At 41.7% G+C, this 15,786-nt stretch overlaps 1 protein-coding gene across 3 annotated transcripts in view; it reads left to right on the plus strand.

Annotated features, from left to right (window-relative positions):
- Positions 1–15,786, plus strand: part of LOC137423036 (exocyst complex component 6B) — a 392,907-nt gene that overhangs the window by 70,788 nt on the left and 306,333 nt on the right. For all 3 annotated transcript variants that reach the window (XM_068109815.2, XM_068109816.2, XM_068109814.2), the window contains exons 8-9: positions 6,332–6,400; positions 10,078–10,161. In XM_068109815.2, coding sequence (XP_067965916.2) covers positions 6,332–6,400; positions 10,078–10,161 — 153 coding nt within the window. The remainder of the gene's footprint in view (positions 1–6,331; positions 6,401–10,077; positions 10,162–15,786) is intronic.

The following is a 15,786-nucleotide window of genomic DNA, read 5'->3' on the forward strand; positions in this document are numbered from 1 at the left end:
CCTTTCCAGGGCTCGCCCAGAGCGTCCGGGCATGCCCGCTATCGCCTTTCCAGGGCTCGCCCAGAGCGTCCGGGCATGCCCGCTATCGCCTTTCCAGTGCTCGCCCAGAGCGCCCGGGCACGCCCAGCCTCGACTTGCCAGGCCGCAGCCAAACACGCCCGGGCAGGTCCAGACTCGCCTTTCCAAGGCTCGCCCTTGATACCCGGGCATGCCCGGTATAGCTTTTGCCGGGCAAACTTCCCGACATAAATGTGTATATATATTGTTGCCCGAAAAACGGGCTTGTCAGAATACCTGAGCTGTTTTGTTTCAATAAAGCAACTCGGACGAATTCCGTCTTTGGTCGCGTCAATTCTTTCGACTCGCGTTGGAGCGCAGTTCCTTCATATATATATATATATATATATATATATATATATATATATATATATATATATATATATATATATATATATATATATATATATATATATATACAGACTTGGCATTTAATATGGAATATTTTTTTTGTGGGGGTGAACTTACTTTTCAAGATGTCTTAGAACCAAAAGTTCATTGGAATAATGTTGAAATTATTCTAGATTTTGTTAATGTGACCTTTAAAAGAAACAAAAACCACATTTGACATTTCGAAACAAATAAATTGATCCTTGAAAGTGATGTAAACTGATATCGAACTCAATTCATGGACAGTACTGTGTTAAACTTCTGTACGTTTTCCAGAAGTATCTCTTTATTTTGCACATTAGCCAAAAATTTTTTTAACAAACACAAAAGTTAAATTACGACTGGGATTACGGACAGTAAAATTACAGTTCAATACTTCGTGTAACCCCCGCGAGCATTCAGGAGAGCACTACACGTTGAGGCATGCTGTTCATGAGATTTGCCAAGGTTTGGACAGGAATCGCTTGCCATGCAGGGACAATAGCCTGCTGCAATTCACGCACAGAGGTCGGCTGCTGGGCCAAGTGGTCGATTTGACACATTAATTCTGCCCACAAGTTCTCTATCGGATTCATATCCGTGGACATGGCAGGCCACTCCATATGCTCTACACCACGGTCAGCAAGAAAGTGTTGGATCATGCGAGCACGATGAGGCCGTGCATTGTCATCTTGGAAGACAAAGTTTCCTCGAAAGGCTGCACGAGCAAATGGAAGCAATGTTTCTTCCAGAATGGCCCTGTACTTGAACTGGTTCAGGTTTCCATTCAGAACAACCAGGTCAGTTTTGCCCCCTGCATGAAAAGCAGCCCAAACGGTCACCCCACCACCTCCAGCTTGGACTCTTGGCACTATACAATCTTTGTTGTCGGCTTCATGCACTTGTCTGCGCACTCGGACGCGGCCATCTTGACGATAGACCAGAAATCTAGACTCGTCACTGAAGATCATATGATTCCAGTGTCCTGGCTGCCCTTGACGGTGCTTTCTGGCCCACTGCAATCAGCGCTGGCGGTGTTGTCTGGTCAGGCATGGTTTTCTCAGGGGACGCCTGGCACGATAGCCTGCTTGAACCAGTCGTTGGTTGACTCACCTTCTGGATACAGGCACATTTGTCAGTTGCTGCCACTCAGCCCTAAGCCGATTAGCTGACTTGGTACGGCCATTGCGGACTAACCGGTGCAGCTGGCGATCATCCCTCCTTGTTGTTCTGCGGGGACGTCCTGGCCTCGGTATTGGAGTAGGGACACCCCTCTGAGCATTTCGTTTCAGGATCTTTGACACCTGACCTTGAGTGATGCTATACTGCCGAGCAATAGCACGCTGTTTCATGCCATAATTTCGTAAAGCCACCACTCCACAACAAACAGCATTGTCGAGTTGACCGACCATCTCCAGAGGAAGCGGCAATAACTTTTGGAGACGTGCAGCAGTTGTTTTCCACTAATACAGAACGCAACAACCCTTGTATACCTGACTGTGAAGCCAATCATCAAATGCACATGTCTGTACATTTTGCCATGCCACTTGTGATATAATCCTGTTGTTGACTTCTTGCTGTGACAGACAATCAGTGACATGGTTCTTTTAACAAATAAATCACCAAAGTGTAAAAGAAACTCACCAGATTGATATACTGAGTTAAGAAAGTAAACCCAAGTCAAGAAAAAAAATATTATTCCATAATAAATGCCAAGTCTGTATATATATATATATATATATATATATATATATATATATATATGTATATGTATATGTGTATATGTGTATATATATATGTATATGTGTATATATATATATATATATATATATATATATATATATATATATATATATATATATATATATATATATATATATATATATATATATATATATATATATATATATACACATATTAGGGTGGGCTTCAAAAAAGCAAAATGCAGATTTTCTCCGGGACATGGTCTATTTTTGTTCCTTTTGGTGTCAAAGGAAACCACACCAAATTTGAATGGAATCCAATAATATTTAGGGGTGCCACATCAGTGATGAATTTTCCCCCATGCAAAAATAGGAATTCCCATTTTTTGGGCTGTATATACACAAAATAAATACATAATTATATATATACATTAAATATAATATTAAAAATAAATATATAGTAAATATACATTAAATAATAAATATACATAAATACACTTTATACATTATATATATACAATATATTATACATACAGTTTTGAGACTTCCTATGATCACTATCTGGGTAATTTTCATGCATGTTTTGTACAGGTTCCCGGGGTCAGGGGTACGCTTTTTTAGTGTGTAATATGTAGGCCTAACTTATTGACTGTGGCTCTTTTGTAGAGAGTGACCCTGTGGAGTAAGAATTAACAGGATTTTACCCACATTCTTGCTTATTTTGCAGATATGGCATGTGCTAGTACCAGTGTTTCATTGAAAACTCGGGCTCAGGATAATGTGTATCTCATTGGGTCCACTTCTGGAGATGCCATCAAAGGTGCCAAGCTCCCGACTGTGCATCAATCTCTTGTCCTGTTTTTCCATCACCTGAAGAAGGAGAATCGCACTGCCCGGGAGAGTGCAACCCTCACCATTGAAGAGGTTGTGAAGTTCTGGGAAAAAGCTCACCTACCTGCAACGACGAAGCAGCACTGCATCCATCGTTTGGAGAGACTATATGAAGAATGGAGGAGCCTCCAAAAAGGTGCAAAGCGGGGTGGTGCGACCCAAGAGAAAAAGGAAGCATCCTTCAAGGCCTCCTTGGAGAAGACGTTTGATCTTAGGCATGCAGATTCGGAGGCCATAATCACCAACCCCGAGGACAGGAAGTTTCTTCACGATCAATTCTCAGAGAGGAAGGCTTCAATGGGATCTGTAGACACTGTGTTGGAAGCAAAAACGTTCTTGTGTGTTTGAAAGATCAGCAGCCACGAGATGATTATCGTGAACTCCTAGAACTGACTGTCATCTACATGGGAGGAATCCCACCTCGTGGAATCCAGATCATGGCTCCAGGAGCAATGCACAGAGCCAGATGGATGGCAAAAGCACACTATATTCACTACAGGTGTTCATGTTTCGGTCAGAGTTCCACTTGACACTTCGAGAGGCGAGAGAACTCCGAGCCTTCAACATTTTTGTCTGCCTTGTGTATGTACAGGCTTGGTTTTGGGCTCCACAAGCTATTGAGGCTCCCCTGAATGACATTAACCTCTTCAAGAAGTTGGAAAAGTTTGAACAAATCAATCAGAAGATGGCTCAGGCAGCCTTGAAGGCACTTGGCCGCCACACGTGGTACATGAGCCCAGTACTAGTGGCATTTGCATTCTTTGACACCAGAATTGACAAAGAAAGTAAGATCAATATGATTGAAGCATTGAAAAATGACGGTGAAAACCCCTCTCCAAAGAGACCAGCTATCAAACGAGGAACCGCCCTGTCAATCGCTGGCCTCATAACAAAACACACCAAGCATTTCTTCAGCATCCTAGGGACCCCAACTGATTGGATGGATAAGGATCCTGGTTCATGGGAGCAAGAAACCAGCTTTCAGGAAGCAAAGAAAGCCGCCAGTGGCTTAGTCGTGGTGAACGACAGGGCAGAAAGGGGTGTCGCATTGATACAAGACTACAATAAGCTCCTTACAAAGGATGAAGAGCAAAAGCAAGCTCTGCTCCAAGTTGTTGCTGCTCACAGGAAGATGTACCCCGATGCCAAGAAGGCAACAGTGGTGAAACAGGCCCAGAAATAGGAGTTACATTTCTCATTATATTTGGGTTTTTAAATATTATGTGATATGGTGTCTCTTCATTTTATGAACTGAACATTTGGATTGTTATCATTGAATTTGAGTTTTCATAGCAATATAGTGCTATTTGTGCAGCTATTGTAACTTGTGTTTGCTAGAATACAAAGAAAGTGAGTGGAGGGTGGATTTTCATAAAACAAACTTCTGGTTTTGCTTTCGATCCATATATAGAAAAGTTTTGTAGACACCTTTAGTTTGAAGGCTGATGTGGCACCCCTAAATAAAATCAGATTGCTTTCATATTTGGTGTCTTTTCATTTTGGAACAAAAGGAACAACATAAAGCCATGTCCCAGTAAATATTTTAAAAAAAATATTTTGAGCACCACCCTAACACATATATATATATATATATACATATATATATGTACATACAGTCATGTGAAAAAGTAAGTACACACCATGTAAAGTTTTGACTTTTTCAACATATTTCAACATACAGCTATTTGATCTTCATTTCAACAATATTGATAGATAAAGGTGATATAATATAACAAATATCATGAAACATTTACATTTCGTAGTCCATTGTATAATTAAAATAAACATAAATGCAAATTTCGCATGTGGAAAAAGTAAGTACACCCTTGGCTCTAATAGGTGGTATTGCCCCCTTTGGCAGAAACAAACTCAAGTAGGCGTTTCTTATAACTGTCCACCAGTCTCTGACATCGACTGGGAAAAATTTTTGCCCACTCCTCCATGCAGAATTCTTTCAGCTGTGCGATGTTTGAGGGGTTTCTTGCATACACAGCTCGTTTCAAATCCCCCCACAACATTTCGATGGGATTTAGATCCGGGCTTTGACTTGGCCATTCCAGAACCCTCCATTGCTTTCTTTTCAGCCATTCCTTGGTGGATTTCCTGGTTTGTTTAGGATCATTGTCATGTTGCAAGGTCCACCTTCGGTTGAGCTTCAACTTTCCGACAGAACGCCTGACATTATCCTCAAGCACCCTCTGGTACAATGAAGAATTCATAGTGGATTCTATGATGGTGAGCTGCCCAGGCCCTGATGCAGCAAAGCTGCCCCAAACCATAATATTTCCACCACCATGCTTTGCAGTTGGTATCAGGTTCTTGTGGTCAAATGCTGTCTTTGGTTTTCGCCAAACATGTCTTCGGGTACTGTAGCCAAATAGCTCTACCTTTGACTCATCTGTCCAGAGCACATTGTTCCAGAAGTAAGGGTCTTTGCCTAGGTGTTCATTGGCAAACTTTAGTCTTGCCCTGATGTTCTTTCTGGACAGCAAAGGTTTCCTCCTGGCACACCTCCCATGTAGATCAAATTTGTGCAGCCTCTTTCTAATGGTAGACTCGTGCACTTTGACATCAACAGTGGCAAGAGCTACCTGTCGGTCCCGTGATGACATTCTGGGGTTCTTAGAGACTTCTTTCAGCATCTTGCGGTCTGCTCTCGGGCTGAACTTGCTGGGGCGGCCTGGCCTGAACAAGTTGGCAGTTGTTTGGAATCTTCTCCACTTGTCGATTATCTTCCGGACAGTCGACTGGTTGATTTCAAATTGTTTGGAGATCTTTTTAAATCCCTTCCCAGACTCGTAGGCATCTATAACCTTCTTTCTGAAGGGCTCAGATAGCTCTTTTGATCTATGCGTGGTGACGCCGCACACGTCAACAACAAAGAGCAAACCAAACTAAATGTCTGAGGTTTAAATAAGACAGGTTCCTCCAAGATCCTCTCTCACGATGTTCTCATGATTTGCACCTGAGTTGGTGCACCTGATTATAATTTTAGGTATATGAAGTAGTGATAAATGTAGGGATGTACTTACTTTTTCCACATGCGAAATTTGCATTTATGTTTATTTAAATTATACAATGGACTACAAAATGTAAATGTTTCATGATATTTGTTATATTATATCACCTTTATCTATCAATATTGTTGAAATGAAGATCAAATAGCTGTATGTTGAAATATGTTGAAAAGGTCAAAACTTTACATGGGGTGTACTTACTTTTTCATGTGACTGTATATATTGTTCTTATTTTCATTAATTGTTTTTGAATGACTATTTTTTTTTGATTTTCTCTTCTTCTTCCCCTTGTAGATATTGAATGCACAAGATTTGGTCGACTTTTCACCCGTGTACCGCTGCTTGCACATCCACACTGTATTGGTATGCTAAAACCAACCCATGAAAATTATTGTTTTATTTTCAACTTCCAAAGACCTTTGCTCATAGAAGACCTTGTGTTTTATTGTATAAATGATGACTATCATGATCCTAATTGTCAATGCATGTAACGATACTTTCTGCATGCTTGATGAAATATGTATGTACCTTTGGAGATACAATTTTATTTGCTTTATCTTTATTTTTGTCTTGATAAACGTTGGAGATAAAAAAAAAATTAAACATTTTTGGCTTAAAAAAGTCTCCAAAACAAAACTTTTTTTCCCATTGTAAATGTATATACTGTCTCTGCAACTGGATCGGGGTGAAAATTGATATCGGGTTGGAGAGTCAAGAGTTTGACAAAGTTGTCTAATTTAACCATATCATTTTTACATTTAATTACCTCCTTCACCGAAGGTGGACTTTTTTTATGTTTTCATCCCTGTCTGTCTGTGAACAGGATATTAAAAAAAATTGTTGATGGATTCGGATGAAATCTGGTGGAGAGGTTGGGTGTGTGACCCAGGCGAAATTATTCGACTTTGGTGAAGATATGAATACGGATCCGGATACAAGAATTGTTAAATTATTTTTTAAGTCATTCTTTACTATTGAGTGGTTGTGCCAAAAATGATATGAATGAATGAATGAATGATCGTTTTAAGGCCATTTTTCCCCGCTGGAGCGGGGGTTAGCCTTTAGACGGGAGTGCCAAAAATGATATGTAGCATGATATTTCAAAAAGTTGCAGATGACATGACAAAACTTGGTGGATGAGTTAGGTAAGTGGCAAGAACAACCCAATTCGATTTTGGTTCATGTCGTATTCAGATTCGGCCTATCATTGGGATACAAAACGTAAACTATTCCGTCTGGTGGAGGTATGCTCTCTACCGTGTGCCATTCTAGTTTACCCATGAGTTGATTTTGTTTTTGAATGGGCATTGTGTCAAAGTTGTCCATGCCCATTCCTGAGTATATTTTCTCGCACCACCTGTGGATTGAGACTCTTGTTACAAAACCTACTAGCTTGTCTTGTGTACCAAACTGGCAATATGTATGGTTTGGCAAAGTTGTAAATTCTCTAATCATAACGTTTTGTCTATTTTAACCATAAGTTGATGTTGTTACGTGAGACGGGAGTTTGAGGGAGAGGTATGTTGGAGGGGTCCTTAGCTCGAATGTGTTGAGAATAGTATGGACTGTATGCTTGGGTAGGTTAAATATCCACCTGTATTTGAGACACTTCAGAGGTAAGTTGTACCGAATATGTGCACTGAGGATTGGCAGTGACTGCCAATCATAAGGCAGCATAGGGTAGGGAAGTTATCGTGTCAAAAACCGGCTGGAAGATTTGAGTTGAATGAAAATGGGCATATAAAAGTGCTAAGGACATGTCTTGGGGAATCTAATGCAATGAAATATATTTTGGGAAGCTGGCCAATTCATGGAGGACTGTGAACCCAGCGGTATACTGAGCTGCAGAGGGTCTTGGACGGGAGCGGAAAGCTTTTGTGCATGTGCCTTCCATTGGTGGCGTGACGGCCAAATTCACCACAGATAGCATGTACCATCTATCTCTTCTTTGTTGCCTGGAATTTTCAGTTTAATTGTTAGTAGTGTCCAGTCTTCCCTCCCATATTTCTTTAATAAACCATTTTAATCAGAAGGAACATTTTAATGTTCCGTCTGTCAGAAGGAACATTTTAATCAGACCAACTGCCGGTTTCAGAATGCGTTTGACCGGCTTATGGGGAATATCAAATTTTAATGGGTATTCTCGCTGCAAGAGTGTGGAAAGGTAGGCAAGTGATGTCAGCTCGGAGTAACTTGCAGTAATTGTTTGGCCATTCGAGGAGGTCTTGAACCTTCGGTGCAACGGGCAGGCGATAGCGAGACCCCCGTACATGACATTAATATACCTTGTATGTGTCATCTAGGTTTGAGGCGATGACATTTAACCTTGAGATTATTCACGTTGTTGTTTTTTTCCCCTAACTTTGGGTATTGGTTGCACCAATGTGCAGTGCCACACATCTCACCAACAGATAAAAATGTGCGTCATTTGAAAACTTGTATGTTGTAGCCCTTCTTTCACAATTTTGGCTTCATATCTGCAGAATGAAGGAGTAAATGTTTCATGCAATTCATCTTTTTTTGAAAACATATAGGCCAAGCTTCAGATCAAGGTGAAACATGCCAAGAAGCCCTTTAAAAATAGAGTGCTTATACTCAGAGAGGTTGGCCTATTATGCTTCATGCAATGGGTGTCGTATCATCACAAGCTCTACCTTATACGTGTAAGTCAGTTTGTGGATATTTTGTAGAATGGAGAAAGTCTTGATTGAAGGGTGAAGTCTTCAAAAAAGGCACTTAATGCAGTCTTGTGTGAAGGCAGAATACCCTTTTGTTCTGATGAAGAGTTAATGCTAGACACGTTAGCTTCCCCTTGCATAAGCCGACTTCAATTTCAATCACCATTCTGTTTATTCCATCCATTGTGAATAAATTGGAACGCTGTGGTTAAGATCAATCAAGCATCCTGAAGGCACTTGAAGATTGACATTTTATACAAACTAGAATATAAGACCCGTCGCTTCGCTGACAGAAATACCAATCTTTTCTGAGATGGCTAAAAAAATTGTTTTTTTGGATCACAAACACTCAGGGGAGTTACCCGAATCCACCATAGCTGGATTTATTGAAATCCGGTAATCTGTTCTCAAGTTATAACGCAACAGACAGACAGACAGACAGACAGACAGACACAGCTCCCTCTATATTATTTAAGTTCTAATTTTTTATTTTTTTTTGCCAATTTAGTTCTTTAAGAATGATAAACAGCAATTAATACACTTGAAGTAATATTTTTATGCCTGCGCCAACAAAGTCGCTGGAGGCATTATGTTTTTGGTTTGTCCGTCCGTCCGTATGTCCATTCGTCCGACCATACGTCCATACATCCGTCCGTATGGGCTAAACCTCGTTTTTCTCAGCAACCACATGTCCGATTGAGAGGAAACTTTCAGGGTCGGAGTGACACCCATGCAGAATGTTTTTATGACAATTGTGATGTCATAGGCCACGTGGTATGGCAGCCATCGTGGATTAAATGCAAATAAAAAAAAAATTATTTCTCGGAAACCGCTGAATGGGAAAATCTGAAACTTGCTACATTGTCAAGTACTCCCAATGGGTAACAAAAGCATGATAACGATGACATCATAGGTGAAGTGGTATACCAGCCAAAAATGTTTTAATCAAATTCCTTATCCTAAAAATCTGAATTGCACATGATCTATGACCCATTTGTATTGAAATATTAAATTTATGACATCATGGGTCACATGGTTTGGCAGCCATATTGGATTGAAGGAAAATATTAAATAATTATATCTCTGAAACCGCTCAACCTATCGATGCCAAATTTTACAAATATCATCTAACAGCACTGTTGCATATCGTTTGAAAATGATGATGTCCTCGGTCATGTGGTTTGGCAACCATCTTGGATAGAAAAACGAACTCTATCCGATCAACATGAAACTTCACAAACGTGATCCCCTACCCATACCTATGCAGAGTGATGGCATCTACCCATTGTGGGACGATGCGGAGGCATATTGGTGACAGCCACATTGTTTTAGTTATCCATCTTTTGCTTTGTACATTCACAGGGTGCACGGGACAAGTTTGAAAATTATTACCAACAGCAAAGACGGCAACAAGCACGACTGGTGTTGTCTGCCCAAGCCAATATGGTATGTGGTCATCAGCCTGGATTTGAAAGTTTTTTTCTTGCAGTCATCAGAGTAATTGTACATCGTTTCCAATAAATTTTCAATATGTGTAATAGTCTGCCATCACTGTGTGGGAGTACAGTGAGCAATTCCTTGCTTTGCTTGGGTCAACAACCAGGTCACATTTTCTGCCAAACAAGGAAGTGAAGACCAAATATTTTTTTGGCATTGTAATGAAAGAAAACCTTGATCGAGGTTGCTCTATATGTAACTGCAGAAAGTTTTATAGTGATGTTTTAACATTACCAACGACATGGCACCAATTATAAAGTGCCATTGCATTAAGGAGAAAATGTGTTATGAAAAGTAAAACAACATGGCTGCAAAAGTCTTTGTTGCATTTCAGAAATGTTCAGGTTCTATTTTTAATGTGTCCTAAATGATGTGAAGTTTCGAAAAATGTACAATATGTATTCAAGGATGTAAGAGGTGTGGATTAAATGGCAGGTGGGAGGAAGTTTATTTGTAAAAATGTACATTATTAACAATGTAACTGGAGAAAAGCAATTATTACTTTCACCACCAGAGGTGAACGGAGGTTGTTTTCACCCCTATCTGTTTGTCTGTTTGTCTATGAGCAGGATATCTCAAAAATTTGAGCAGTTTCGGCCAAAATTTCGTAAATCGGTTGGTGTGTGACAAGGATTAATTGGTTAGATTTTGGTGAAGCCAGATGCTAAATTTTTTAAGTGATTCTTCACCATTGAGAGATGGGGACACAAACAATATAGAGCGTGATATCTCAAAAAGTTTTGGACGGATTCAGATTAAACTTGCTGGGCAGGTTCGGTGTGTGACAAAGATCAAAGATGACACAATCGATTCCATTTTGGTGAAGATCCAATTCTGTATCCGGATACGAGAATTTTCTTTAATGATTCTGTACCATTGGGAGTTGGCTCCAAAAACTACATATAGCATGATATATCAAGATGTATCAGTTGTGGGCGGATTATTGCAAAACTAGGTGGATGAGTTGGTTAGGTGACGAGAACAAGCCGATTCGATTCTGGTTAATGTCTGGAACCACATCTGGCCTATCAGTGGGATACAAAACGTAAACTGTTCAGCCTGGCGGATGTATGAGCTCCACCCGAGTGCCGTTCTCGTGGTGTTATGCAAATGCAATTGCTCCCACTGAGTTGTTTTGCATGGAAAGTTGCGCTTTTTTTTTTTACTCATTGCTGGTTGCAAATAAGCACCATATTGGCATAATGTCGACATTGTGGGGACGTGGTAATGAGAAAGCATTGCAGATAAAGTGACAATGACAGAAAATAACGTGAGCACACGGAGTGCAAATTCATTGTGAAAAGTTCAAGATGGGTGCTTCAAATTATATTGAATATAAGCGAGTCAACTCTTACGATGAGATGAACCCTTTGATCAACTCATTGTTTAACTTTAAATGTTGTTGTCAGGTCTGTAGTTCGATGGGGGATAAATATTCTGTGATAAGTTAATTTTTTATTTTCATTATATATTTATATTCCATGATGCTAGATCTTTTTTCTTTCTTCCTGAAAGCAATTTGTGATATGATTTAATTCTATCTTATTTTTCGACCAAACTGGTTTCTTAAGTTAGAAAACAGTTTCAATTCTTTCCAAATGATTACCAGAATATGGTTAGGGTATTTCTGTGGAAGGAAAATAGAAATGCAAGGGCATTAACTAATTTTTTTAACACTTTGATGAAGCAACATCTCATTTGTATGGAAGTTCCCATCAATGTCGTGAGTGGGATCTCTAGATGCAAACGCCTGATCTTGGACAGCATTGATCATGAAAATGTAGTGTTTACGCAATATTTTTCACCCTACACACCTCTTCCTATCCACTGCAACACCATTTCTGTTCCATAAAGCACAAATGGATGAAAATTGATCTATCTCTCACTATGTCTCTCTGAAAAGACCGTCTGGACAACCTTCCCATCTACTTTCTCAAAAATCCTCTCCAATAAGTTCTGTCACTCAAGCTCTTGGGTCTCACAATCTGCCATGATCTTTCCTGGGAAAACCACATTTCCAAGCTGGCCTCCAAAGCCAGTCGTCGACTGGGCATCCTTCGTCGTGCAAAGTCCTTCCTTGGCACACCTGAGCCCCTCACCACATACAAGGCTTTCATCCGCAGCTCAATGGAATACTGCTCTCCCCTCTGGGCTGGTGCTCTTGCCTCACACCTAGTTCGGCTTCACGCTGTTGAAACCAAAGCTTTAAGAGTCATTTGAATCTCCCGCGATGAAGCTAACTCTGAGGGCTTTTCACTCACTCACCACAGGCAGGTTGGTGGTCTTTCTGTCTTCTACTGACTCCGCTATGGCCTAGCCCCCACAGCCCTGTCTGTGCTCTGTCCCCCAAATACTCCTGCAGGTCGCACAAGATCTGCCTGCAACCCTCTTCTGGTGAAACTGTCAAAATCAAAACTCTCTGCTCACTTTCACTCTTTCATTCCTCTTTTCTCTCGCCACTGGAACAAACTCCCTCACTCTCTTCAATCCCACTCTTCCCTCCATGTCTTTCAAACAGCTGTTCACCACCATCTCTTATCTTCCCCCATCCAAAATCTTGATGTTTTCTACCCCCGTTAATTCACCCCAGATCCACTTTTCTGAAATACCGACTTCCTTCCTGGAGGTCCTAGCTGTGTCCATGTGGTTTTTACCTCTGCCACCCCTCACCCCCCTCCCCCCTCCCCAAGCCTCGTCTCCCCAAGCCCTCTTCCTCCCACAGATCTCCCGATGTCCATGCTCTCAAATGTTGTACTTGTGGGCTTCCCCCTCTCTCCCCATCTTGTCCCCCGCTCCCTTTATTATGTCTTATCTGTGCATTTGTTTTTTTTGTCATTAATGTTAGCTCTTACACGAGCCTCAATCTTGTATACAAAAAAAAAAATTAAAAAAAATTGTGAATAGTTTTCATGGGGCTGTCGACAAATTTAAAAATAACTTTTCATAACATTCACAAAAAAAAAAATAGAAGTTGTGTTCCCGTTACGTTTATTATAATGAATACTTTATTCATGTAAATCTATGAACGACACCTTTTGAGAAATCTCTTGCCTTGATCATTTCAGCACAAAATTAGCGAACTACTTGGGTGGGAAGAGAAGCCAAAACAAATAGCTTGTATATACAGACTCTCCTCGAGTTACGACGTAGGCGACTTACGACGACTCGCACTTACGAACGTCACAAAAATCTCAGTTGCTCCTTGTGCCTCGCGCTGACAACATCCCTTATGCTCCATTACCTATAAGTGTGTGTGTACCGTGCTGCAATCATGTCTACCAAGAGGAAGAGTGCATCCACTGATGGACTGATGCATGGGAGGAAGTGTCTGAACGGTGCATGAGTGGCATATGGAAAAAGCGAATTAACATAACGATGAAACGTTATGTTATTGCGTTCGAACGTTTCGACAAGGGCGACGTGATGGACAAGATTGGTGGAAAAATTGTGAACTTAGCCTGAAGTTTAGAGCTCGAAGTTGACGTGGAAGACGTGGAAGAATTGGTGGAGTTTGCACCGGAAGAGTTATCCAATGAAGACTTAATTGAATTAGAGGAGCAGCTTGTGGCAGAAGAAGAGCGAAAAAAAGAAGAGGGGAAAAAAGAAGAGGACAACCCACAGAAGATGTTCACTGTGAAAGGATTGGCTGAAGCATTCGCCATCTTCAATAAAGGCCTACAGGTGATCGACAGTATGGACATGAATGTCGATCGTTTTGCCAAGTTCGACCGACAACTACAAGAGGCTCTTCGTTGTTATAGAGAAATATACGACGAGAAAAAAAAGCAAACTGTGCAGTCTACTCTCGACGTTTTCTTAAAGAAAACGACTCTTGTCGCCACCACCAACCCCCCCCCCCCCCCCTTCCCTTCATCATCTCCCACAGCATCCACTTCTGCCTCACCACTGATGGAACCAGCCATCTTGTTCAAAGGACTGATTTGTGTGTTTATATGTGTTTATGCTATCGGGTACTTTATCACTTCTTATTACAGTGCCACGTCATTTGTGTACCTCATTATGTACCTGTATTTTTGTAAGCTTTTTTTTTGTACAATAAAACGCATTGTAATGTCATAAAGTTTTTTATTTCAACCCTTTTATTTATTTTACTTATTGTACAGTGTATGGATCGGATTGGATTATGTGATTTAGGCTGTATGACTTTTAACAAATGATGCTATGGTGGAATACAGACTTGGAAATATGTTATGAGTGATATATAATAAGTCCATGAGGGGTGATTCGACTTACGACTACTTCGACTTACGACCTGCTTGTCGGAACGAAACCCCATCGTAACTCGAGGAGAGTCTGTACTTTAAATGGTAATTGATACATCATGAGAGAAAGGGAATCTGCAAAAGGGAATCCCTCTCTCATAGCGGATCAATTACCATTTAAGTTATTTACTTATTTGTCCTGGTTCTACTTTTACAATGATTTAACATCAACAGAATTATTGTCATCACCGCACACACCTCCTTTCTGGATACCGAGGATAAAGATGCATCTTCTTTCCTCTATCGGATCGATTGGAACTGCCCCATGCTGAACAGCATAGCATATTTTACACACCAAAACTGACTTCAGAATGAATAATTCTAATGATGACGGGATGTAAATATGACAGAGTCCACACAGATGCACACGATATAGCGGTTTGATCGGCGAAGATGAATAACAAGATGGCACCTTGCGGTCATGTGATCACGTATCCTGCAATCATGATCGTTTTCCCTCAAACCGAGCTCACCGAACTCTGGCATTCTATGGCTCTTCCAGCTCCCTGCCAGCCCGTGCACGGCATCCCAGCTCCCTGCCAGCCTGTGCACAGCATCCCAGCTCCCTGCCAGCCTGCGCACAGCGTCCCAGCTCCATGCCAGCCTGCGCACAGCGTCCCAGCTCCCTGCCAGCCTGCGCACAGCATCCCAGCTCCATGCCAGCCTGCGCACAGCATCCCAGCTCCTTGCCAGCCTGCACACAACATCCCAGCTCCCTGCCAGCCTGCGCACAGCGTCCCAGCTCCCTGCAAGCCTGCACACAGCGTCCCAGCTCTCGGCAAGCCTGCACACAGCGTCACAGCTCCTTGTATGCCTGCACACAGCGTCCCAGCTCCCTGCAAGCCTGCACACAGTGTCCCAGCTCCCTGCCAGACTGATGACGTCACAGCTCCCTCCCAGCCCGTCTGCAGTGTCCCAGCTCCCTACCCCCTAGTGCACAGCAATCGAGCTCCATACCCCCTAGTAAACAGGGTCCCAGCTCCATACTCCCATAGTACAGTGGCTGAGCTCCATACCCCCGAGTAAACAGCGTCCCAGCTCCATACTCCCCTAGTACACAGTGTCTGAGCTCCATACCACCTAGTACACAGCATCCCAACTCCATCCCAGCTCCTCACAGCGTCCCAGATTCTTGCCCGCACACAGCTTCCCAGCTCCCTGCCAGCCCACACATGGCTTCCCAGCTCCCTGCCAGCCCATGCACTGCTTCCCAGCTCCCTGCCAGCCCATGCACGGCTTCCCATCTCCATGCCAGCCCCCATGATTGTTTCAGCAATGCTCCCACCTATTG

The sequence above is a fragment of the Myxine glutinosa genome, chromosome 3 (assembly GCF_964187855.1).
Source record: "Myxine glutinosa chromosome 3, kmMyxGlut1.1, whole genome shotgun sequence".
Lineage (NCBI taxonomy): Eukaryota > Metazoa > Chordata > Myxini > Myxiniformes > Myxinidae > Myxine > Myxine glutinosa.